The sequence below is a fragment of the Zonotrichia albicollis genome, chromosome 4 (genome assembly GCF_047830755.1).
Source record: "Zonotrichia albicollis isolate bZonAlb1 chromosome 4, bZonAlb1.hap1, whole genome shotgun sequence".
NCBI classification, from domain to species: Eukaryota; Metazoa; Chordata; class Aves; order Passeriformes; family Passerellidae; genus Zonotrichia; species Zonotrichia albicollis.
The window spans coordinates 59680269-59707921 of record NC_133822.1 but is presented as its reverse complement, the minus strand read 5'-3'; the positions used below and the strand labels follow the sequence as shown (position 1 = coordinate 59707921).

The 27653-nt window shown below is 42.1% G+C and overlaps 1 protein-coding gene across 7 annotated transcripts in view; it reads right to left on the bottom strand.

The window, feature by feature from the left end:
• The window catches only part of MET (MET proto-oncogene, receptor tyrosine kinase), a 91371-nt gene extending 63941 nt beyond the window's left edge, over positions 1 to 27430 (bottom strand). Inside the window, exons 1-2 of one of the 7 annotated variants that reach the window (XM_074539937.1) lie at positions 27213 to 27430; positions 5996 to 7210 (exon numbers count right to left, since the gene is read on the bottom strand). In XM_074539937.1, the coding sequence (XP_074396038.1) occupies positions 5996 to 7195 (1200 nt within the window). In that variant the 5' untranslated portion in view covers positions 7196 to 7210; positions 27213 to 27430. Of the gene's footprint in view, positions 1 to 5995; positions 7211 to 26117; positions 26387 to 26637; positions 26756 to 26780; positions 26979 to 27012; positions 27172 to 27212 lie in introns of those variants that run through there. The other 6 variants (XM_014275971.3, XM_014275974.3, XM_074539938.1 and 3 more) reach the window with 6 other exon arrangements.
• Positions 27431 to 27653: the final 223 nt, after the last annotated feature.

Genomic DNA, 27653 nt, shown 5'->3' with positions numbered 1-27653 from the left:
TAGTCCTCAGCAGACTTGATGTGAACTTAATCTGGGACTAAGGAGTCTTAGAATTTGGTCTGAACCCAGGAAAAGAGGCTCAGATCTGAATATTATACATCTTCAGGGAGTATCCATAGTATTCTATTACTACTAGTATATATTTTGAACATTTCTTTTTGTGGGACTATAAAATTTTTCTAAATTGCAAGGCTACATAGGATAAGAAAATTACATTTCGTTCAGTTCTAGTCTTTAGACTTATTTAAGTGCCTTCAGAAACTGAGACATAAAAACCACATGACCAGATATTCATTTTAACGAAATAAAAATTACTTTCTGCCTGAAATGATTTCTGTGCAATTCCAGAGAAAAGCAGCAGAGTCACTTTTCCACACTAATAACCAATAGGGAACCATGCCTTCAGTGGAAGAATTTGATTAAAAAGTCTGGAAATGGAACATTATTAGTAACTCTGTCTGATAAAGCTGTGCCCTTTGCAGAAAATGGTAGTTTAATGGATACTACTTTTTCACAGAGAAATCCAGCTTTCATCAAGAAGATGATAAAATGCCAAGCAGCAGCACTGAGAAGCAAGGAAAGACAAGTCCCTAACTGGTCATCAAGAAAAGGAAAACAGTAGTTTTTGCAGATGTGGGTGACTAAGAGGTTAGCCCCCCAAACACCAAACCTCCTGGGCCTCCCAAGAACCTGCAAAACATCAACCACGAGGGGAGGTGTGGCACTTTCCTAAAAAACTCCCCGACCTGCCCTTTTCCTTGTCTTGTCCTTTTCTCAGTGACTCCCTCATGAGGGTGTCCATGTGGCCAGTCCCAGAGATGGAACAGCCCTTAGCTCTGTGTCTGCTAGATCTGCTTCAGCCTGAGATAACCTTCCCAGACCCACAGCCACGCTCACACCTCACCCCTACACACTGGTACCTGTGTCCCTCCTGTGCAGTTTAACAGAGACCAGACTCTCCCTGCAATCCCTCATGCCTGGCTGTTTGCCCCAGTCAGGTCTTCCATGGCCAGCTGGGTCATGGACGGACTGGTGGAGGGGAGCAGGCTGGTGAGCACACCCTGCCTGCCCTCCGCTGGCACAGGCACAGCACAGACCCTGGTACTGCCAGGACTTACTGCAGAGAGGCGCAACAGCAATGTGGATGCAGCCTATCCCTTGTTACTAGGGTTTAAGCATGTCTTAAAGGGTGCCAGTGCACTCTGCCCATCATTCTGCCCTCCTCAGTTATTGTTCTGAGATGTCAGAACCTCCTAGAGGAGGTTGCATACAAATGGGAACAGATTTCATGCCCAGGCAGAGTGCTGTATGCCATCTGATATAGCATTTCCAGAGGAATAAATGGCTGGACAAATCTAATGGATTCTGGTATCTGACTTTTAGGAAAAATATTCAGTCACATTCTACTCGCAATATGAAAACATCTCTGTGCTGTGAGACTATCTGAGCAATTTACAGCAACCCATTTTAATCAGAGATATGTGGTGTTATTTTTAAACCTGACAAAATTCTATGCCAAACGGTGTGGGATATTACAGTTCCAGGCCCTCAAAAGAGTTATTTGTCTCTGTTTATTTTATTAAATATTCTTAGACACAGCTTTAACATGACAGATCAATAAATGCCTTTGCGGTTTCCTGATAGAAGGCAGCAATTATTTTCTTCCATTACAATATAAGCATAACCTAATTTTACTCATCTGTCATGTGTGTAATGGTAATAAAGAAGCATCACCATGTGTTTCTTTTACCTTCCCTTTTTTTTTTTTTTTTTTGTTTTGGTGATCTTCTGTTTTCCTTTCATGTTTTCCAACTCTTTATGCCTTTAATTTAACAGGAGTTGTGACCAGTTTGTCTTGCTTTATGACACTTCCTGGGGGCATGGTAGCAAAAGTCTGTTTGTGACTTCTCTTTTCCTGTAAGGTCTAAGTATTTTAGGCCTTCACCTGAACTTAACTGTAGAAAAAACAAAGACATAAGATTTTTACAGAACTGAATTTGGATTTCATCATTAGAGGTGTTTTATCATATAAGTCCATAATTATTAAAATCAGGTAATTTGGCTTACAATAGTTTACCACATAAGAGATGCAGAAAGGACAAAAAAACCTGTAAGATCCTGATATATCTAATGACAACTGAAATGTATAGTTGAGATTGTCAAGGCTAAAATCAACTCATCTTCCTCACTTGAAAAATCCCATTTAATACAAGGTAACGATGCACACTACTGAGCTATGACTGCAAATGAAGTAAGCAACATTTGTCTTCTCATCTAAGCACACCTCTGCTTTGGGGATACCACACTGGGGCTGATAATGACTAACTGACCAAATAAACTTTGCTGAAAACTTACATCCAGTTTTCTCTTTGTTGTGGGAGATTCCTGAACAGTGATTCAACACCCCCCCACAGCAGCTACCTCTCAGATATCTTTGTCCTGACTCAAGCAATAAAACCTCCTAACTATTACTCCCAATTTTTCTTTTAATTCAAAGCCAGTTCTGTTTCCATCTTGCTGTCATTTAAGTGTCAGCCAGCTCTTCCCTGAAGGAAATTATTAGGCAGTACTAACTGGTCACAGCTCTGCTGAAGTATGTCTGACATCAATCAGATGCTCCATCGGATTCACTTTTCCTAACCCTGACTTCAGTGAGCCCAGGTTTTGGCTTAATATGTATTACACTTAAACACAACTGGAAATGTTTTATTTTGATTTTATGAAAATCCATTTGATTTGATTCCATGAGCACTGGAGTAAGTGAAGCCCAGTTTAGTCTGGATTTATATCTTGTGGTTGGTTGACTTTGCTCTTCAACTAAGCTCTGATGGAGACTATTCCCATGGGTGGGCAATACCTTCCTTGTGACTTCTGAAGTTTAGAAAGGTGCTCCTAAAATTTCATCAGTTCCCATAGCCTGAGCCTATACATCAGACCTGTCTCTGGATTCACACCTGAATTCACATCTTTAAGATTTCTTATTGCTGAGGCTGTAAGGATAACTAACAGAGACAGACCTAAAATAGCATGACCACATAAGCTTCATTCCTTTAGAAAACAAGGCCAAACCAGAAAAAATTTTGGTTATTACATCAAGATGAGTGGAAGTTTTACTTATTTTTGCTTTAAATAAGAGAAGAAAAAATTTAGGAAGTGCTTTGGATATATCATTCAGGTTTATTTTGAATTAATTCTACCTTTAGAAGCCTCAGATGAAACAGTCCTGAGGGACAGCCACTTAAAAAGATGGACTACCCAAAGTCAAACAAAATTATGTACAATTGTCTTATGGGACCTTTTTTTGATAACATGAAATAGCTTTCATCAATCAGACTCTAACTGTAAATTATCAGAGAGCATTTCCTTGCAAAGAGTGCTAGAGGCTAATTTTTCTTTTTAATGTTGAAGTTAGTGGTATACCATATTCACTGCTGGACTGTTTTCACTGTCCTATGACTTAATTTTGCAGTGGTCAGTGACTTTCACTTGCATGAGTGATCTGTGGTTTTATTCTCTTGACATCAAAGAGAAAAATCATCTTGGCTACATTACAAAAAACAAGTTTTGAACTTTGCAACAATAAACTGTGACAAACTCTCAGATTTTATAAAAGCTTTCTTTTAAGTTGAAGGTGACTTACAAATAGGGGAAAAATGTTTTATGCCCTCATGTACACTTTTACAATGTACAAAGAAGGGCCTAAGAAGAGTTGGGGGTTTGAGAATCTTTTTTTATTAATTATTATTTAATCTCCAGCAAAACAGGAAAGACCAGATTTGACATTTTAGGCCAAGCATAAGAAATAATGTCCCTTCCTTTTTCTGCCTGCTCCTTCCCTTCCTTCACATTCCAATTCTTCAGGTCTACTTTACACACCAGAGAAAAACAGGTTTACAAAAGATGGTTGGCAAATTCTTGCCAATCTCTGTGGCTAGTTGAAACCTCAAAAACCTCAAAGGACACTTTTTACTGGAGCCTTAATCAGCCCTCTGCAATCAGGCAAAGGAAATGGTACAGCAAAGCTTGACAGTCTTGATATTTCAGTGTTAAGCAAACAATCAGGACAAAAATTTCTGACTGGCTTTATGCCATTTAAAAGAATCACAAGAAATCATAGAAACATTTTTCCCTTTACCAATTTAATGTAGCAGAAATCAGAGCTCTGATGACATTTCTTGAAAATAGGCAACTTTAATAAACACGTTGGCAGTACAAGACATTCATTCTGATATGCAAAGCAGCAGCAGACTCTGGAAAAGCTTTTGAAACACGAAAGTACTTCCCAGCATGTGAAAAGCTGCAAATTATTCTGTCAATATTTTAATGGTATACTTTGCTTTGAAGAGATCACCTTATGAAATGTGTGTATAGGCAAGAGCAGAATGAGATAAGTTAAAGGCCACGAGCTTTAAAGACAGTCATTCACAAATCATATACCCCAGGAATATAGAATAAAATACTTTCAGAGAAGGACAATGGTTCTTGTTAAAAATGAATTGAAAAAAGAAAAAAAATTAAAAAGGATATGACTACCTGAAATGAAAAATTAGGACAGCAATAACAAAGTGAAGAGAGAGAAGCTACTCTGCTGAAGGTTTGCTAACTTGTTTTTAGTTCCTGAAAATTGCCTGTCCCCCTCCCACGGAAAAGGGAATGAAATGCTATGTCTGTTGGGGCTGCTGTATCAGCATCCACTGGCAGTGCCACATCTGTGTTGAACACCTGGGGCCTGCTATAAGCAGTCATGCCCCAAATGGCAAGGCTGCTGTGGTTGTGCTCAGATCGCTTCAGACCTTCTCTGAGCACGTTCCTGCTACTGGGGAGAAGCCACAGGGTCTCTGTAATGGGTTCTTCTCCCCAGACTGCCCTGTCTCACCTCTGGCAGTGGAGAGCAGCCCTTCTCTTTGACAAAACAGACTCCCACCTCCAACAAGGGCATTGTGTCAACATCCTAACCTGATGCCCTGTGCTGAGCAGCTGTGCTGCAGAGGACACTGGTGATACTTGGGGTGAAGAGGGTCTGTGACTCGCACTCTCACTTTGAGCTGTCCCAACAATGGGATATGAGATACCATCCACCTCTAAATGCAGGTTGAGCTGTTGATCTGTCCTGACACAGGCCTCAAACTGGCTGAGCAGAGCCTCACCACAGAGGCTCTGGCCCTCTGGCAGAAGACAGTGTGCCACCTCTGAGCTCCAGATTTCTTGTATTTGAGAATAGAAAGTTCCCCAGGTAGGATATTTAGGGGCCTGCTTCATAAGCAGGTGACTGAAAGTTCTAATGTTTTATGTTCCAAAGTACAAAGTTCCCACATTCTGTATTTATTTTACAAGACCTAAAACCAGCACAGACACTGGCCAGAAGAAAAGGGAAAATTTCTGTGCTTACTCTGCTCACAGTATTTCATATGGTTGGAGAGCAGCAGCCTCCTGAAGTCATGGTGTACAGAAATGCAACCCTCCCACCTGAGACCACCTGAACCCTCATTCAGATACAGATTTCACTGACACTTTCTTGCAGAAAACTGATGTCAGTTGAACTGTTTCTGTACCAAGCATGACTAACCACATTACAATCTGGCTTTTCATGCCATATTCCAAACTAGCTCTTTCATTTTTTTTCTGAGAAGGGCAGTGATTCAGCATTAACATACTTTTAAGTATGTGATGTTTTTCAAGGACTCTTCAGTGCACATGAATGTTTATGAATACTTTTTTTAAATATTAAAAGAAATAACTGCCTAAACGTTCCATTTATCTGCATCAGTTTCTCAAGCAAAAAACTACATTTTTAGTCCCATAAAAACCTCAGTGATTTTTATACTCAATTTACATGAACTAATCCTTTTAGGGATAATCAACAGCAATGCTAAGCAATCTGCAATGATCAGGGACTTCTATTTTGTAACTGAAACTGAAGGGACGGATACCTGGCAATAGAATAGGCAAAGAGAGAACAAAAGTCTCAAAATGAAGCAAATAAATTATCACTTACCCGGTTCAAGCAGTATTTGCTCTCTTTCCCATAAAAGTGTTGGAGGCATTTCATGTTCTGCTTGTCAACAATCTTGTTGAAGAACTCGTTGATGGTTCGCACAGAGACGGCGCAGACAGCAGATCGATTGGTTGGTTCAGAGGAGTCTGGTTTGCTTTGTGCAAAAACACCATAGAGGATATCATCATTGAGCCCAAGGCCCATTTCGTGTGCTAGAGCTGCACCAGGCTTGCTGACATAGGCAGCTTGCAAAATGTTGAATACCTCCTTCCGGATGGACCTCTTCCTTCTCTTTTCAGTAAAAATGCACTCAAGAGGCATTTCCATGTAGGAACGCATCTCTGAGTCTAAAGTGCAGAAGCGGATAATTCTAGTGTGAAAAGACTGTGAGTCAAGAGCTTCTCTCTGTACAGTCAAAAAATAGACAAAGTGATCATTTTCAAAGGCATGGACGTACCTAATAGGATACGAGTCACGGAACTGAGGGAGGATATCTATATAAGACTGATCTGTGAGAAACTCAAAACCATCCTGTGTTTCTTTTAATCTTCTAACCGATATTGAATGCAGCACGTGGGGAGGTTGAAAGGCAGATGTCACAGTATTTCCAACAAAAAAGTTGACAAACCTGTCCTTTTCAGTCACCAAAACTTTGGTTCCTAAAGTGCTAACAACACAATCAGGACAGTTATCTGCTTCTCCATCCGCCTGGGGTGAGTACATGCAGTGCACCTCGCTTTCAATGTCAGCAGGGTTGTCAGGGTGAATGATGTGACGGTGGCAGATGCCTCCGGACACACTACCACAGCTAATGAGCTGATCATCATAATAAGTTTCTAAAAGCAGTGCCATGTTGATGTTATCCTTCCATATGCTGTTAGATAAATTGGCTTTATCTCGGCAGTCTTCACATGGTGCACAGTCAGGGTTCTCCAAAACAGGCCCAGTCTTGTACACAGAAATGTTCTGGAGAGTTTCATTTAGTACGTAAATCTTATTGACTGCTCCAATATAAACATGATGCTTGTATAAAACTACATTCTGAATTGGTGTGTCTGCAATGAAGTTAGGAAGATCATATTTTACACCAAGATTCATCTCTGATTTTTTAGCTGCTTCTTTGCATTGTCCATGGCTCCTCTGCAGCAAGGCAAACAGGAATACAATAAACCCAGAAGGATTTGCAGTAAAAGGCTTCATTGTCAGAGATCTAATCTGTCAAAATATATTTAATGGGAAAACTGGTTATATTTCATATACTAAACCATCAGTTTATCAGACAACAGAAATCCGTTTCTAGGCTGCATGTAGTAGCTGAGCTATTTCAGTTTAAGAAGTGTTGCAGTCTTGCTTAGTACCATATTGTTGCATTAGAAATGGCTACAATCACTGTAGGTACCCATTTCACTGCCTTTAGAACAATTCACAGAAGGATTTTCTTATGATGAGTTTCTCAAGACCCCTTGGCATGTTGTAGAGCAGCAAAAGAGAGAGGACTACTTCCACAACACCATTAAACCAGCTGACTGCTACAGTTTAGAACAGGATGGTGTACACATAGCTAAAAGCAAAACTGCCCAGGAAACTTAGGGGACAACAGCACACAAAGCAGTTGGAGCACTTCAATGTGAGGCTATAAGATATTTGTCAAGGTCTCAAGGGGCTGAATGGATTCCTAGCTGATCAAAAGTAAGAAATAGAAAAGACATGAAATAATGCCAAGATTTGAGCTGAATGGACTTATATTCTGTTGATTTTTTTTGATTAACCAAGGAAGAGACACTTCACCAGACCAAATGAAGAAACCCCTCTCTCTCCCTCCCTCCCTCCATCTTCTCAAATCACCGTCTTTCATAAAGGCCCAGTTTGGAAAAAAGAATGTCTTTTTTCAGCCAGCCCTACTTCTTGGAATAGTCATTCTCCCTAGTGTTGACAAGGCTTTGTAATGTATTATTAGAATATTTTATGCATCATGTGGTGTTTGGCATGCGCAAGCTTTATTTTAGGCCCTGTACCACAGCAGTAAGTCACTCTGGTGAGCCTTACAAGACACAGGCGTATCGCTGTACTGTAAACAAAGGGCTATCAAGTGACCTACAGCCATTAACTGATGAAATCAAACCACCTAGCACTTCTCTCTTTTTCTTTTACATCTCCACACAGTTGTTTGATGTGGCTTGAAAAACCAAAGGCAGATGACTTGTGTGATATTTCACCCCCTTGAAAGATCAATGAAATGAACTGTGGTTATGAGCGTTTCAGAGCAGTATCCACACTATGCCCTGTCACACCAGATTTCTTCTGTCAACATCATGACACATTTGCGAAGCCGAATTTAGCTTCTTCATGGAGAAAACAATTATGCATTCTAACAGCAATATGATCACATACTTTGGGAAAATTCCTCCAACTTTGAGTATAGTTAGGCAATTGTTGCCAATCAAGAAATGCTTGTGACCACTGAGAGAATTTAAAATAGATGATCTTGAAAATTACAAACTGAATAATAGGAATCTGTACCAATTTTTTATTTCATTAGGAAATGAAAATACTACTATAGACCAGAGCTGTTTCAGCTGTGTATAAATCTAGTGTTTTCACTAGATTGGATAAAACAACCCATCAATAATTCTTGTGGTGCTTTATTTCAGAGTCCACTGAATTCTTTCTGTGGTTTACCTCTTTAATTACACAAAATAATAGGTTTTGGAAACTAATTGTTCTTCCTCCCTGTTATCTGATAAGAATCATGATTGAGAGTTGGGGATAAAAATCAGAAACACAGGCTAGTTGCAAGTATTAGCTAGTAAAAACAAGTCACACTTCCAGTGTTGAGACATAAAGATCATCCTTCAAATCAGTAACATTTTTCTGATATTAATTAGTGATAACAGAATCCTGGAAACAAATCTAGCCTGGATTTGAAAGAAAAAGAAAAAAGAGCAAGGATATTGCTATAATTAGAAAATAGTCCCAGTACTCAAACTGCTGACTTCCATATTGTATAGGGCAGGAAGCTGTCTTCCCATCCTCTGTAACATCTTGCTGTCATGATTTTTTTTCCTGCTCTGTGCTGGGATGAAACCAAGAGCTTTCAAAGTTTGTGTAAAACACCCAGAATTCACACATGATCCACGTTCACATCCTGCCTGGCCAGTGTCAAGTGCAGGTCCCAGCACTGGGAGAAGTGGGGGCCTGGTCTGACTGCCTCTTTTCAACCAGCACTCCCACCCAAGACACTGCTGAACCTGATGCATTCCTGCAGATTCACTTCTGATGAGTCAACGTGTCCTGACAAATACTAGATTGAGCAGAAAATTCCAAAAGTGCTCTATTTCTGACACGAGCCAGAGATAGATATATTGTTACTGTAATAAGTTTAAACCCCTTACTAGAGGCAGCCCTGCAGTGGAGAGACAAAGCAATGGGTGGGACAAGAGTTGCATGAGGATGGGGCACCACCAACACAGGCAAAAAAGATTGAAGGAAGGTTACTTGACAGACACCTTATTTGTTGCAGTATACTCTGTACTACATTCTTGTTTTAATGTTCCCAAATAGATTTCCCACCCAATGGGTCCCTCAGTTTTCAGTTTACAATCCTCCCTACTCTTCCAGTGTCTAAAAAAGAGGATGCCTAGATGTCCAACAATCGGTACCAATGAGCACTGCAGGGGTATTTAGAGCCATAAATACTATCTGACATATTTTTTCTCTCCAACCATATTTTGAGATGTGAGGCCAGTATCCTCAGACAGTCTGCTCTGCCTACATTCAGTAAAACACCACTGATTTCAATCTATGTTCAGGAGACCAAAAATTCCACCTTAGACTCCTTTAGCAAGTGAGGCTGGAATGGAAAATTTAACAGTAAGAACAAAGGTGGGATTCAGTGTGATGTAAAGGATGCCAGGAATAATAGGTACTTTATTTTAGCACTACAGGAAGGAAAATATGAGCAATAAATGAAAATCAAGTCATCTTTTCTCTTGTATTTGAGTTTCATCATAGAGCTTTCCTTTGTGTACTTTTGAGATGTTTCAAGCATCCTCCCAGACAGAAATCTGCTGATTCCAACCTATGGGAAGCTCTGGCTCAGATTTGTGGGCAGCTCTCTAGGGAAGGTGGCTCTCCACAGCCCAGGTCTTCAGCACACTGTGAATCTTCTCTCAAGGTGCCTGACACAGAAGGGACATGTCCTACAGTGAGACATTTATAGCTTAGGGAGAACATAGGAGTCATGTGAAGAGCGCTATGAACTTCACAGTCCTCACATCATATAAACTCTGCTGCTTCTTTCTCAGAGTCTCATGACATTTGGTGCCACTTTTCATGTGCATCTGACCCAGGTTCTTTCTCTATTCCTGCACTGCAAGGTCCAGCACAGAGCTGCTCTTTTATGACCTTCAGACCAGGTCACTGGAAATACACTTCACCTGAATACATCCTGAAGAAGCAGAGAAATTTTGGTGAATTAAAAATTCAGTCTTTCTTCAAAGGTCCAACAGCTCTCCATAGCATACACTCAAAGGTAATTTGTTGAACTTACAGGGATTTGATGAATTAGAACCAAAGTACTTGTGCTATAGCTACAGGTCAAAGAACTAGCTGCTCTCTATCAGTTGCAGAACGAAAACAAGGAAACCTTTTGTTTCTCTGCTTGCTTTGAATGATGGATGCTGTTCAATCTTTTGTGACCTTCCTGAGACACGTGTGTGTGTCCTTCATGTATCTACAGATGACTTGTAAGTTTTGGCCTGTGTTGGCCATCAGTGAGCAATAGCTGTCATGGATTATTCCTTTTGTAAGAGATATTTTCAAAGCCAGTGTCATGATGTGCTCATTTTTCCATCACTCATCAGATAGTAGCCAGTAAAACTGATGAGAAAATAGATTTTGGTTAACCATTGCAAATGGTTGGTAATGATGTGTCATATTAGTGTGAGTGCTATGGCTGGTGCTGTGTTTTTGTACCATTAAGTTTCCCAGTGGTAATCTTCTTCCTACAAGTTTCATTCCCTCTAATTATGACTTGGGTGATAATTTGTAAATATTGAACATCATGTCTCTCCTTGGCACTGTTTGCAACTGTACTGACAAGTCAGGCCTGGCCTTATTGTGGAATATGTTCAAACTGGCATATGCAAGGAAGCCAGAAAACACAGGCATGCTTGTTTGCCTTTCCCTCATTTCAGAAACTTGGGTCCCATTTATCTCTAATCACAAGCACTCCATGGATCTGCACAAGCTCAGACAATATGCTGACATGAAAGCATTTTGTCCGTTGTTTGGTGCATCTCATTTTTCCTAGCTTTATTACAGAAAAGGAAATGGCAGGGTCCTCTATCCCACAGAGAGAGTGTTTGTACAAGAACATATTTAGTCCTAAGATAGGTCATTTCAGGTTAGGTGACAGCAGAGCCATGTTAATTCATGTTTCAAAAACTCTATTGTCAGCAAATGGTAGCCTTTTCCCTTTTTTAAAGCTGATGGTATGGTTTTATACTTTTTCCAGTGGGAGAGTACATTTTGTTACTTTGGTCTCTGACAGAGTTGAGGTGGCAAATTTATATAGAATAACCCTAGTGACCACTCCTCCTGAGACTTCAGTTTGCTTTGCTATTTTGGACTAAAATCTGTGCCAGTGCAGGACCTGATTCCCTGTGGTTCAGAGGCTGTGCCATGGAGAGAACATCATCATTTAAGAGGACAGGGAAAATAGGAGGGGGTGATAACAGCTCCATTCATCCAGCTTTAATCAGTTGTTGCAAATCTGCCACAGCAGTGGCATCAGCTTCAACAGATAAAGCCCACAATGGATGTGCCTTCATCAGACTTTTCAATTAACCAATTCCATCTGTACACAAGGTTGAGAATATCTAAAACACTTAGTGAGGATAACCTGTTTTCTAAGTTCAGAGGTAAAAAAAAGGTTTTAAATCTGAACTTAGTTACCTTAAGACAACAAAGAGAACAAGGAAATTGAAAAAGTTAGCAGTAAACACAAAAATAATCTCTGAGCTGAATTCAAATGGCTAATCTGAGTTAAAATTCATGTTCCCTTGTCTTCAGTGCTATTTCAGCTCTAGGTTAGGTCACTCATCCTGACTAGGGTGGCAACATTATTTTTCCTACAGCATGATATGCACTCTAGCACAATTCAGTTTTCCAGAGTATAGAGCCAAAGAACTTGTTATCAGTGATTTAGGTTATAAATTCATTCATAGCAGAGGTGGGAGGTTTCTATTTGCTCTTTTTATTCTCAGAGGTGTGTGCCCATGCAGATGGCTGATGGGGAAGAACTGTTGGGCAGGGCACAGTCTAGGCAATTGCTGGAGGATCTACCATTAACTAAATCCTCTACATACACAGTGCAGTCATGTGTGTCAGAAGAAATTGCTTTCATTAGCAGGTTCAACTGATCTGTAAGCCTTTCCTTACAATATTCAAACACATAAAAAAATTAAATTATCCCTGCATAAAACACACTCTTTAATATACATAGTCCATTACTGGGTATAATATACCATTATAAATCACATCAGCTATCAAAAGAAACATTTTTGTTGTCTAGCACATTTATTTTTAACAGGCTTTAAACCACAAGAACACTAATCTAGCCTTTGCAGTTGAGAAAATGCTATTCTTACACTCATTTGGCATTTTTTGGAGGTGTCCTGCAGTGTAGTAGAGTATTTTATTTGAATTGCTTCAGAACTTAACATCCTAAAGCCAACTCATGTCATGGGTCTCCAGCACAACTGGATTTATTTAATAATTTTTTGTTGTGATGGGCTACAATGGCACTACTGGCTCTTTAGTAATGAACCCCAGCAAACACTCACTGATGTATTACAAATGAGTGGAACTGATCAAGAGCTATATATTGCTCAGAAAGATTAATTTAATACGTGGAATACTTAATACTTCCACTTAATAGGTGGAATTTCTTGCAATTGAGATAGATTTCTCATGTGAGAAAGCAGCACTCATTTTAAGGGCTGAGCAATCAATTCCATAAAGAATGTGGACTAGAAGTCCAGAATATACATAGAATAACTGAAAACCAGAAAATTACACCAAATAAGGTAGAACCTCCACTGTCTCTTCATGCTTATATTTGCAGATGGATTTGGGTCTTTAAATAGAAGAGGACAGCTTTCCACATCTGGATGATAAGGATGGGAGGATTTTAAAAAACCCTATTGTATTGTTTAGGAAAATAGAAAGCAAGCTTTGAACAACACAATTGTTCCATCCTGTTCATCTGAGATGCAAGTCAGCAATTGTGGAACTTCAGTAAGAAAATAACTGTGATGCTATTGTGGCGCTTTACTATTACAATTGAAGTAAAATAAACCCAGTTCTAGCATAGACTTAAGCTTGGTATCTGCAGCAAATAATTCAGCCTGACGACTGACATATGAACACCTTACTCAGTGCAAAGGTTCAGTACCAGCAGAAGAAGAGCTCTCTATGTGTGTGTGAGGAGAGTAACATGCTATGCCTGATACAGTGCATGTCATGACTAATAACACAAGGCAATATTGGTCTTCTGGGTCAGGTTAGTGCATATGGAGATATTCGGGGGTCACTTCAAATTTTTCATGTTTGAACAGACTAATTCAACTCTTATCTATTTTCACCACATATGCAAAGCAGAGGCCTTTATCAGCTTCTAGTGAGTTGAGATAAATGCAGACACACCCTGGTGGACTGAGGAAATCACACAAGCTCGCATAAAGACCCAAGTCTTTGTTTCTGGTGTCACAGAAACACCTCACAGTAGGAGAAAGCAACTTACTTGCATTTCTGAGTCGATCCTCTTGATCAACTTTTTTGCATGAGTCTGAGCATTTTGTGGTTGTCTGTACTGAATGGGGACAGAGTGATTTCCTTGGAATGTTGTTCCTCCTTTTGTAAAGAGCCAAGTTGGCAAACCTGGCTGCAAGCACAGTTTTAGCTCAATTCCCTCAAATAGTCCCAGCACTTAGACTTGCTACTCTATATTTTATGGTTATAACATCTATCCACCTGAATTCTTGTATTGAAATGCAGAGCCTATTTTGGAAGCCTTTCCTGTCTTGTAAAGCTAACAGTCTTCCATACTGTGATAATTAAAGGAATGGCATGGGTCATAAAAATGAAAAAGATTAAAAGGCAGATATCCATGAGTAACCAAGACAGCATACAGATTTGATCTAAATGTTCTAACAGCAATTATGAATGATCTTGATGCAGGACATTTCCTACAGTTTAATTGTCATTTGCTGCTAATGGTTCTTAGGAGTCCCTGAGATAATAACTCTTCACAGCCAAACATTAATCTCTTAAAAAAAAAAGTTCTCTATGTCAATAGATACAGATAGTAAAGTATATTATATATGATAACTGGGCCAAAATAGTGATTATAAGGTATGTTTTATTAGAATGGTACCAATGGATCTACTTGCCCACCAAATGACCAAGTTTCCTTTTAATGTCATAAAATATATACTAATACCAGCAACTGAAACCCAAGAAGTCCCTGAATTCTTCCAAGGTGTGGCACAAATACCTAGGATACTAAGCAAAAGAAATTGTGCTGGCTCTGTTCTTTCCTCTGAAAGAGCTGGCAGGACGGTGTCAGGCAGTGGCTTTCTGCTTGGTGGGCACACATAAAGCATGCCACTGTGTGCCATGACTTCACCCTGCTCACTTAATGTGTCTCCAAGAGCCACAAGGCAAATTAGCAACCAAACTTACGGTCAAGGATTTCCAAAAGGCTGCTGATGCCTTGCTTGATGCACAGCTTGTCAAGCTGAGATGTCATGGTCAAACTGTGTAGGGTCCCAGCAAGATCAGCACATCTGTGTGACTGAGCTGGGCTCACAGATTTGGAGAACTGGCCCAAAGGCTGGAATGAGACCCTCAGCTCTCCTTTACTCAGCCTGCTGGGGGTGGCTTATTCAGGGAAAGGAAAAACCAAGAAAAAGTTCTGCTGGTGCACCTGTGTCAGCACTGTTCAGAGTTGCCTCCAAGTCATCTCCTTGCATCTAGGAACTTTTGTGGGGGGAGCTGGTCTGGCCTGGCACAGTCCATTGGGCTGATACTGTGTTGGGCTAATATTGTGCTTTTTCTGCATGCATACTTAGGGCTGGAAAGCAGACTGCACTCCTTCCATGCTCAAGCTGGCTCCACAACCTACAGTCACGATTGTGTAATGCTGTGTTTGAGATAATCAGCCCTGCCAAACACAAACCATCCCTGTGCAAAGCTTTGGTGGTCTTTGCCCCAAGTGAAAATGTGGTGCAAACACTCAAAACAGCTACAAACAAAACTGAATTGGCTGTGTTTGTAAATTTGCTAGTGAAAGCAATGGGGTCTTTATTTATGCCCCAGCTTCATACATAATCTGATACCAAAGTTAATAACCTGATGGTCTACTTAGCTTCGTAGCAGCTTTTTGATAATCAAACAGGAGCAATGTCAAGGATAGTGTTCATTTCCCATCTGTGTTTGGTTAGGAGGTTATGACCTTTTCTTTTTAATGCTGACCTCACTTTTGTCACTGTAAGTTTATGTTATTGCAGTGCACTTTAAGTGATGCCCTACTTTCCCTTGGTTTAGAGAGGGAGCTAATGACGCTCATTGGCATGAGCGCTGCCTCGCTGCGAACCGGTGATTCATGATCGCCTTCCAAGGACCTTACGGAATTGGCCTTCATAAATCCTGAAATGGCCTGGGACCAGCCTCTCTGACATCCTGGCTCTCACCAGAGGCAACAGTGTCACAGGTGCAATCAGGAGAGTGGCTGATCTGCAGCAGCCTCAGCTCCCTTTTTTTGGCAGATGTCCCTCAGCAAGGGTCCGTCAGCCACAGTTTTTATTTTGAAATATTATGTTGACCTTCAGAAGATGCTGAAAAGCTCAATAGTTTGAAGAAGGAGTTCAGGGATGGCTGAGCAGTCTGAGTTTTTTCATGCTAATGGGATCTTTTTTTGTGTGCTTGTTTCTGAAAGGATTTTTCAGCTGGTTCATTTACTTTCTTTCAGCCTGTCCTCTCCCCTCATTTGAAGAGACCTGGGAAGCTTAAATGTGCAACTGTTGCTCTTCAGAGGTTCTCATTTATACTGGGCCCAGAACAAGGTTTTGGACTTGTTCAGACCCTGGAATGCTTCCTTTAGAAATCTGGAGCCAGATAAGGAGTCTGCGAGATAAGCAAAGATGTGGTTTCCAAACTTCAAGAGGGTATTTACCTTTCTCATTGGGGTGAAATGAGGATAATTAATCCATTCTTACAAAACACCTCCAAAACTAAAAAGGCTTAGTGCTGATGTTTACTACAGGTGTAGCACAGAAGGTGAGCTGTAGGATGGTGCCTGCCATTAAGGGGCTGATATAAAACCATGGTCCTCATCCCTGCATGAACAGGCTGGCCTAAGGTCTAAAATGGGACCTGGGACTAGCTCTGCTGCTTTTGCCCCCTGTCCTGTCTCTGCAGCCCCTGCCTGCACTCTCCTGCCCTTTTGCCATGAGATCCAGCAATCCACCACCCCAGGGCCATTCCTCACTCTCCCCTTCCTGTCCTGGTGGGAAGGTGCAGAGAGTGGAATGCGAGTCCTCCTGGGCAAAGCTGTCCTGATGCTTTGGAGCCAAGCCAGCTGGGAGAGGAGAGGGATGGCGTGTGGTGCTGGAGGCTGCCTGTCAGCAGCAGGACCGTGCCTGGCTCCATCCTGTCTGGGCACTGAGAGGAGCTTGGTGGGAGCTGTGAGCCAGCCAGGACTGAGACACTCTTACTGCTCTGTCTTCTCTCCCAGAACTGCAGCGCAGGTGAGATCCAGGGAGTATTCAGCACAAAATGCTGACACTGGTTAATCTAAGCACCTGAGAGTTTTGTGGCCAGTGAGTGTTAGCTTTTTAGATCTCTTTGTTGGACCTGTGCCCTGACCTCACTCTAAAACCCCATTTGAGATGCCAAAGCAGCCTCTCTGGATTTTCCCCATAATATTAAGCTTGGTCTGTTTATCCAAAAGAAAATAAAATGGCAGTGGTAAAATTGGAAATTGGCCAGTAAATGTATGTTTTTAATTTAGGACTTCATAGTGAAACAATTGCTTCTAAGCATGATGTTTTACTAAACAGTTGATATTTAATTCAATATTTTGGGCACTGAACAAAGGTCACTGTCATTTAGCAGGAACATTTTCTTTTACATCCCTGCTCCTACTAAAAATATTCAAATCATATTGTATTACTTATTAGCACCGTGTATGTTGTGTTCAGACAAAAAATATGGAGTTCTTATCATTAATAATTACTCACTTAAGCATTTTAAATTGGAACAAGACACAGATGTTTGGGGTGAGGATGGACTGATCTCAACTCTTAAACACCTTGCTTTCACACAAAGGTCTGGTTTTGGACCTCAGCTAGGTCAGGATAAGCTACATTCCTTCAGTGTGAAGCCATCATCTTTTCCAAGACTTGACTCCACAGTCTCTATGCAATCATTAGTGTCATTGATTCCTGTGATAGCTGAGCTGACTAAGGACTAGAAAACAGGCTGCTTAAGACAGGCTGAAAGACAGATCAGTGGCAATGACAGAATCTCAATACTACCTCATTTAAAATGAGCAATTGATGATAGAGGGTAAATACGGAGATGTAGAAGACGTAACAGGAATAATAGGTGCAGAACAGTAAATCTTTAAAATCTTATATATTGTTAATGAAGATAATAATTACTCTTTACAGAAAGGCTGAATTAACCAACGCTGCATTTCTAAGTAACTAGCTAATGGACACAGGCATTATCTTTCCATAAGTCTTTGAAATCCCTATAAACCATGAGTAGTCAAATATTTGACTGATGGGCTTTTACCTCTGTTAATAGCATGTGATGGTGGTCTCAGTAAATAACATAACTTTAGATTTCCCTCTTGCAGCTGGGAAAGGGGTACTTTCTTATTTTTAAGCCCCCTCTTATTGCTACTTGCTGCTTCCTGAAAGGCTTTTTATATTGTGAAAACAATTCACTGGTTGTTACCTTATTTTTGTGCCCTGAAGGGGATTTTGGGTGTACAGACTCTGCTCAGATAAGCAGGGACCTCTCCCACTGCAGTCAAAGGAATTTTAAAGCCATTCCTGCTTACCTGCAGACAGAAGTTGGCTCAGCTTGTGTTTCACCTACAAGAAAATTGTGGCATTATTTGCATAAAAGAAGTTTTTTCAAAGTATGTTATATGAAAACTTCTCAATTTGAAAACAAACAAACAAAAATGCAACTTGGCCATCTTCAGGAAGCAGCAAAGTTGTCTCTGAGCTCTACCCCAGCTGATTTTATCAGGGCAGCTTACCTCTGAAGAAAAATACATACTTATTTTTGTAAACGTATTTTCAGAAGGAAGGAAAGAAAACTCCACAGAACAGGAAAACAGGTCTTCTAACTGAAAATAACCACACAACGTGTTTTCCCTTTTTATAGCTCTGCATGAAAATCGTAGGCTTCAGTTCTGCCATTAGAATGTTATTAATGATTTTTGTGATTTCATGTACACTTGTGCTGACTTTACTTACCTTCTGTCTGGCTCTCACCTCTCTCAACTTCTATTAGCATGTTCTGCGTTCACAACACCTCCTCTCATGTAGCCTTCCATAGTCACCCAGGAAAAAAAAAGGTGACTTTTATTGGTTAGGTCTTTCTGAATAGAACCAGGAGGACAGAATCATCCCTTTCTCACAAATGGACATGCCTTGCAATCCCTCTCTTTTGTATACATAAGGTCAGGATAAAAGGGACAAAAATCAAATGTAATCTGATAGGAATAATAACTGAATTCTATGGGATTTAACGGAAGATAAAATATAATGAGATTTTAACATGAAGTTCTGAAGCACAAACAGATTGAATATTAAATTTCATAGGATAATTCAGAAACTTATAGTAAGGTTCCCATGCTAGATTCAATAGGATTTTCCCATTGTGGAAATTTATGGTGGAGAGTTGACAAGGTCTTGAAAATGTCACAGGAGAGGACATTCCTAGAAAAGGAGCTATTCAATCCTCTGAGAAGGGAAAAGGACACAGTGAAATGTTGCCACCATGTCATGCACTCTGGTAATTTGTTTGTGAGGCCAGTGTTTGCAATACCAGGCAAAACAGACACTTGGGAATTTCAGATTCTGACTGCAATAGGCTTAACATACCCTAAATACTAGGAAATGAAATCAAAGTAAAGCATAAAACCAGCACACATCTGGGTCCTCTGTTTTCAACTCTAGCATATTTTTCACTGAAGGTGATAGAATTTACACCCCGACTTTAACTAAAGGCACCTACATCCTGGCTAGGGAAACACCCCCATTTACTATTTGAAAGTGCTGCAAACACACAGTGATAAAACTCATTACCATGCACCACTCCGTCCTTGAGCATGTATAGGAAGGCAAAAGCAAAGTGTTCAAAGTTTTCCCTCATCAAAGTTTTCTTTTCCTTCATCAGAAGAGTTAAACAACAGTTAAGACAGTTTTCAATCATCTGCTGCAAGCTAAATTGCATCTTCAAACATGAACAACATTTTCCACTCATCTAAATGGATGGTAAATACACTTTTAGGGTGAAATTTGGATTATTTTCTCTGATGCAGAAGTGCTTTATCACACAGGGAGCTCCACATTGGCTCACTGCTTACTGGAGCCTATTACTGTTTGTATTCTACCTACTCTTTTTAAAAGATTATTAATACTGCAATTATATATATATATATTTTTTACTTCAGCTTTGGGCATTTGTAAGAATGATATCAAATACTGAGTATTAACAAGGAACATTTTCCCTCAGGAAAAATATTGGCCTCTAATCCAAAGAGCAAAAGCAATAAACCCAAAGAGTTTAAGGAAAGGTTTTAAAAGACAGCAATATATAACATGTAAAATTAGTACTCCCTCTCTAGAAATAGACAGGAAAACTGAATATAATTAAAGTAACTTATTTAACATTTTCAGTGACATCAGGAGAGGGGAATTAATCAACTTTTACCACTAATTCAACTATCAACACTTCTCATTGTCTTCAGCAAAGCTGCCTCACTCTCTTTTATCCTGCTTTCTCAGACTGAACAGAATCTGATCCATTTGGATAAGAAGACATATGAAAGTATATATAATACTACCCATATAATAACACCCATAACAGATATCGGGATATAAAATAGCAATAGATAAAAGCATATATAATTCCCTTAACTGAAATCCTAATACAATTTTGAATGTGGAACAGTCTCAAAGATAGAGAGCAATGCAAGCCTGTTACCCCAGTGTGTATCTAAGACAAATGAAGCTTGTGAAGTTATTTCAGTTTGTTCTTTTCTACTCATACTTTGGGATAATCCACAGATTTGGGACTTTTCTCTGGGCCTACTTGGAATGCTGGGCTTACTTGGAAATTTGCTACTTTTATCCTTGCAGGATCATCTGTGATGTGGGTGTGTAGAGGAGGAGAAGCAAACCCCAATGTTTTAATTAATATCTCTGATGGTCCTAAAATTCTGGTGATTTGGTTTGAGTCAACCAAACTAAAATCCAAAACACACTCTTATTTATGATACAGCTAAAGACAAACCAATAAAAAGTCATGTATGTCTCTAGGCATTTACAATGGCACAATAGGTTTATTTCTACCAAGCTTGAAACCTCACTAGCTAGATTAGTTTCAAAACAAAGTAAAAGAAAGGTGAGATTCAGCATCCAGCTCAAACAAACTAAAAATAAACAAACAAAAAAAGAAACATTAATTAAGAAACATTAAATAAACAAGTTTGGAATTCTAAATGTAGATGATAATTGTTTTCATCTTGCTCATTAAACATGCTCAGAAAGGATTTGTTTCCACAAAATTTAGATGAACATAGATAGTTCCTACAGGACTTAACAACTTGTGCAACTATTAATGAGAAAAATTTTCTGTCAAAAAGATACATCAGCCTTCTATTATAGTCAGAGAAGAGGAAACCCATTTTTCAAATATGGTGCAGACACACACAAAACTAGAGCTGAATCCAGTGTCCATGAAGAGTCAGTGGCAAAACTCCCAGGGATAACCATGAGGTCACTGTCTTGCTCAGGGTTCTTACAAGAAAAGTGACACAACCACAAAAACAGGTAAAAAAAGCCAGTTTCCCAAGACTCACATGCGTTGTTGGAGGCCTGAGTATTTGTGGTGGGTGATAAAGAGATGGAATCCAGCTGAGGGCAGCTCTGCCAGCTGTGAGCAGGGGTAGCAAAGCTGGGGCTGGGTGTGGACATCCCACAGCAGGGCCATGTGGCTCTCAGCCCTAACAAATGCTCAGTGTAATCAGTCCATTAGTCCAGGTTTCTCCCAGTCCCAGACAGTTGTTTAAAATGAGCATTAATTGAAGCAAACCAGAAACCTTAACACTGTATTTCATAAATAACTGTAACTTTACTGCCTAAATTCATGGTGGTCCAGCCTTGCTACTCTTGCAGGTAAAATGCCTTTCTGAGTCTCATCCCCTCTCCCCTCTGAAGGAGGGTCAGCTATGGCAGGTAGGTGCAAGGGCACACCACAAGCTCACAAAGATACATACTCCCAGACACCAGGAGGCAAGAGTATTATATGTGCTATATTTTTTGGTCACCTGCCCATATCTAAGCAGCTGAAAACCCTCCAGGTATTACATGCCATCCTCCTGCAGTAGGGCTACCACCTGGAGGCCACCTGCTGGCCTGCTCTTTCTAAAGAGAAGCAGAAAATTTTATGTGACTGTTCAGTCACAACCAAAGATATGATTCTAGCCATTTTATAAAATAAATTATATATTTGGCAAATTTCATATCCTTATGCTGAAAGGAAATCTGGCTGAAGCAAAAAACTTCCTGTGTGGGAAGTGAACAACTTACATAATACAAAATTGTCAATAAAAATTAATTACTCACTGCTTAAATCTAGATATCTTTATAAGTGTGCCTCCTCAATTAACTGAGTCTGCTTGTAGAAGTGTAACTGAGAGGCCCCTGTGCTTCATCATCAACTCCAGCTATGCTATTTTGAAAATAAAAGACCTGTATCCTGTCCAAAAAATAAACTCTGGAGGTGACTTGCTGTGTTACCATTTTGGATTACAAAAAAAATACTCAGCCAACACACAGGGGAAGGCTTAATTCCAGCAAACACACACATAAACAGGAAACCTCTCTCCAGTCAGAAGGTATTTTTCCTTCGTACAATGGGGTTCAAAGATGTGTCATCATATAGTTTAAAACAATTGCTAAGGAACCTTACCATTTCCAATAGTTTAGGAATAGAGTTGGCTTCCACAGTTGAAAGTCTGTCTGAAATTGCATGGGAAGCACACAAACACTAACAAATATATGCTGGCTTAGGCCAGTGCAGAAATTTTAATCAATAAGCATGTCAAGCTAGGGGACAGGGAGGGGAGGGAATCAATTTTCAGAAGGCAAATGGTAACAACTGTAGATTTAATCAAATTGCAGATGCAATCCCTTACTATTCTCAATACTTTTGAAAGAAAGTAGCTCCATGGCAAAGAATGAATTTCAATAAATGTCACATATTTAGGTTTATTGCTGAACTTTTAAATTTATCAAGCTAGGTCACTGATCCCTCACAGAAATGATAACCATACACGTCAAAAAGATTTTGATAGTGTTTGGCTGGATAAACATCAAAACGAAGGAACTGCAGTGAAGGAAAGCAGCTTACATAAAAAATTGTTACTTCTGTATGACTACAGGAAACAAAGATATGCCAGTGTGACCCTTCAATGCGAGGCTAAAGCTGCAATGTACACAACGAAGGGGTTAGCTATCAAATGCCATGGTGATGGCCATGGCGTGAACACTTGGGCAAAATGAAAATCTTCTGAAAGCATTTGGCAATTTTCCTCCCACATGCATTTGCAATCAAATTTATCATTAATTCAGACAAGAACCTTTTGCTGCCTTCCATACAAAAGGACAATTGAATGTTAATTTTCTTGGGACAAGCAGAAGAAGCTATCAGAGCTGTAGGATGCACAGAAAAAGCAGCATTTAAGAATTTTAAGCTTGTTAAACTCCTCAGCATTGCAGAAAATCTTCTGTTATTGACAACTGCTTGAAAAATTGAATGTTCTGGAGCCCTTGCTTCCCTGGCGACCGGGCGTGCTGGGAGGAGAGGCAGAGGAGAGGTTTCAGACCATTCACTGCTACCGTTGCACCACACGCACCCTTGTGCCTGGCTTATGTACACAGCCTCTCCTTAAAATACAAGCATTATAAAATTCTTAAAATTTGAGAGTTATAAGTCCCTCAAGTTATTTATCTCCTCTCTCATATTTGGTATACTCAATTGCAACTAATTCAATGAAAGTCCATCTGAGCCAAGAGGACTCTGTCACCATTCAGCCACATCAAGTGACTGAAAAAGATCACAGCGTGACTAAAAAGTCCCAGAACAGATCAAAAACCATGGCAATCTACTTGGGAACACTGTTTGCTTCAAAGGAGTTATATCCTGGACTAACGTGGTCTGATAACTTTACCTCTCTTTTCTTTCTCTAATGTTTAAAATTGGAGAAAGAAAAAAATACATTATCTTCTTGTACAACATCATAGTTTTCCTCAAGGCAAATAGCTTGGCAATTTGCTAGATTTGTTAATGCTAGAGGAAACAAGTTAGCACACATACCATGTGTTTGAATGCCTTTGGAAATTAGATTGAAACACTGATTTGATTTCCTAAAAGGTATCTTAAACAAGGCAAGGTTAGAGATTTGGAGAGTAATGAGAATTTGTGTGACTTCAAACAGCTCTACATAAAACAGACCTGATATTCTGGGGGGAAAAAGGTCACCTAATTATTCGTTTCCTGAAGGCCCTGTCTATACTACATTTCCCCTGGGTAAGGAAACTGATTTAAAAATGGCTTCTGCTAACATGTTTGCCTCAGTGGCTATGTATGAGACAGAGATTTTTAAAGCCACTGCCAAGAAAAACACATCATTTTTGTAAGAGAACAACAGAAACCTCCTCATCTTGGCTGCAGCAGAAAGATGCCACCCTCAGATGGAGCTCTTCATGGAGCCGTGGCCCTGCCCCCTTGGTGATGGCATGCTGCTTGGGCAGTGTGGCACAACCACCAGGGGCGCATTGCACAGGGTTAATCACCAAATACAAAGGAAGCAAAATCACCAACTGTGGCCACAGCAGAGAAGATGCACAGGTTGATGGTTCATCTGAGGGTAACAGCTTAATGAAACATGAAGTTTGCCACCAGCTCCAAGGACAGACAGCAAGGGAGCAACAGGGAGGTAGAAAGGCTGGACATAAGGGTTCCACAGGAGCCCACCACAAAGGTGGTGTTGTCACCCAAAATCTTAGCAAGGTGTGTTTGAAGTGCCACATATTGCATGCACTCCTTCTGCTTTGCACCAAACAGATCCTTGTAACCCCCTACTGAATTTTGTTTCTGTAGTTTCAGAGAATGCTGTTCAGCTACCCCATCCCTTTCTTGTTCAAGAAATGATGTGTAGTGCTGAGGGAGCCCAAGCAGGATTTCCATTACGCTAGATATTTCACAAACACAGATGGAGATGGAGGACCTCTCCTCGCTTTCTGCCTGAAGCAATAAAGTCTAGACACATGCCCACCACGAAGCAGCCGTGGCACAAAGCAGATCACCCAGTGCTCTGTGGCTCCCACTGCTGCAGCTCTGCCTCTCTGGCTGCCCCAGCACAGCAGGCTGCCGGCATCAGGTTCCCTTTGTGGCTGTGAAGGCAGGACTGCTGCTCTTACACTGCAGCCAGCTGTGCCACTTAGGCTCTGGAGCTCTGGAAGCCAGATTTGGGAGGCAGCAGGCTTTGAATTTCTCCTCTGAATTGAAAAAATACAGAGCAGACATTTGCAGATCATAGAAGAAGAAGAGTAGACAGGTTACCCCCTTTGATTGCACTGGACAAGCAAGAAGAGGTTTCAGGTCATCATCTAAGGTACCAGAAAACCATAAATGCAGGAGAATCAGGATGCGAAAGGCAGTACTGGGAAGACAACATTTGCTACTCAGTTTTGCTTTCATGAGCTTTTCATTGAACCTCTGCTGAATTTTGGCTTTCTGGCCGTCTTGCCCTGACTCAGTGAGCTCCCCTCCATCTATGGCTGCACTGTCATCTACACTTGAGCAAAGAACACGTCTGTGAACCCCTCCCCAGCCACAATACGTGCACTTTAGCTTACCAATAAAGAACTGCTATGCAGTGGTTGGCCTCTGAAGGGGAAAAAAGAAAAAAAGAGGAAAAAAGGGGAAAAAGAATAAAAAGGAACAAAAAAGAAAAAAAGGGGAAAAAGAGAAAATCCTTATATGATAATAAAGACAATTCATTCCCTGTCCACCAAAAAGGCACAGAAGTTGACTCTCTTCTCTGAATAGCGAGATGAATGTTTTACAAAATATCCCAGTTTCCAAATGATTCAGTTTGTATTAGAAGACAGAAAAAGAATCATGCAGTGCTGAAGAAGGATTAGGGCACAAAGAACAAGCGATACAGTCATTCTCCAAGTTACTTTGTTTTCAACATGCAGCTCCTGCCAAAGGCTAGCTTTTTGCTCTTGCAGTGTGTGATCTGTAAACATTTAACCAGCTCTCTGAGAAACATGTGAGACACTTTATCTTGCCTGATTATGAATCCAAACCTCTCAGATCTAAAATAAAAAGACAACAAAAAAGAGACACCATCCTCTTTTTGCAGCTGGACAATGAAAAAAGCACCTGTGGGATGAAAGCAAATGAACTATCACACAGGGCATAGGTTCTTCAGGAAAAGCATGCACTGCAGCTTGAATAAACCTCCTGCAGGTTACAAACGCACAGTTTGTTAAACAACACTGCTATTTGATTATTAATCCCTATTGATGTATGTGCAAAACTTCCAATTTCTAAGGAGCGCATTCATTTTCATGAAGCCTAAGACCATATAATTTAATGCTGACATGAAAACAGTGGTGGAATGCCATTATATGAGCCCTTTGCGATTTGTTTACCGTTTGAAGCAAATTCTGCTTTTAAAAATGGGAAAAATAAACCCCAAACAAACCCCAACAACAGCAACAACACAAAAAGGCCGTACCGCAAGGAAAACTGAGAACGCCGCGTAACCATAAAGTACACATCCCCAACTTGGGAAATCCCGCAGGCTCACCCTGCGCCTCTCAGAAGGCGGTCGGACCGGCCACCACAAACGCGGAGCCGCCGTCTCCGAGTTGGAAGTTCCAGGCTGCACTGCCGGACACTGCCCCGCGGCGCTCCTGCAGAGCGGGAAGGGGCGGGAGGGGCAGCGGCTCCGGCTGCGGCCAAGGGCGCTGCCCACAGCATCCCGGCGAGCGCTGCCCGCCGAGCGCTGCCGCCCTGCCCTGCCCCGCCGCGGCAGCGCTCCCGCGTCCCGGCGCCCTGCGAGCCGGGCCGGGGCAGGGGCCAGCCCGCAGCCCCGCACGGCCATCACCATCGCCTGCCCCGCACCGCTACCACGTGCCCCGCACGGCCACCGCCTGCCCCGCACCGCCACCGCTTGCCCCTCACGGCCACCGCCTGCCCCGCACCGCCACCGCCTGCCCCGCGCACCGCCACCGCCTGCTCCGCATGGCCATCACCTGCCCCGCGGCGCCCGGCCAGCCCGGCGGAGCAGCGGCGGCTCCCGCGAAGTTCCCGGGCGGGGCACAGGCAGCCCCGCGCCGCTGCCCGTCCTCCCCCACTCCCGGCTCATCCCGCGTCCCCCGCGGGTGCCGGTCCTTACCGGAGCGGAGCGGAGCGGGCTGCGCGCCGGCACCACGGCCGGAGGGGCGAGCGCTGCGCCCGGCGGGCTGGGCTGGCTCGGCGCTCCCGGCCCGGCAGCCGGCCCAGCCCGGGCGGGCGGGGCGGAGCGGGGCGCAGCCCGGCGCACCTCCGAGCCCCGCTCTGCCGCTCCGCCGCTCCCCTCCGCCCCGCGGGCTGCCCCGGCCCTGCCCCGCTGCCGCTGCTGTCCCTACCTGGGGGCGGCGGGGGCTGCGCGCCCCGGCGGGCAGGGGCTCGCTCCCTCCCTCCCGCACGGCACCTGGGCTCGGGGCGGCTCTCCGCGCCCTTCCCTCAGGCGCCTCCGCCGCGCTGGTGGCGGCTCCCAGCGGTAAATCAGCCGGTCCCCGCGCTCCCTCCGCCCCTCCGGCGCGGTCCTGACCTGCCTGTGACTCACCACATCGCAGGAGCACGGGTGCGCGGTGGGGAGAACGAGGGAGGGGGCCTCCTTCTCCCGCTCCCCCTCCCCTCCTTTCTTCCCCTCGTCCCTCCCGGCCAGGCGCCCCCAGCCCGGGGGCAGGAGGGGTGGCTGTCACTCCCCACATGGGGAAAGCCAGGAGGACCATTGGTGGACTTTATCCTGCACCTCGGCGTTTTCAGACCAAGTGGGTACCAGTGGTGTGGGCACAGCCTCCCTGCACACTCCCAGCCGCTGGGCAGCCACCATCAGGTGTCAGTGCCTGACTGATGCTAAAGCCTAACCCTGAGAGGTCGAGATATGGGCACCCCTAGGCTGGTCCTGAGACACCCCCCAGGCTGTGTAATAGTGAACAAATTTAGCCCATATTGCACTATCACGGTGTCAGTGCTGACTGTGCTTTAAATGTCTCTCCACATG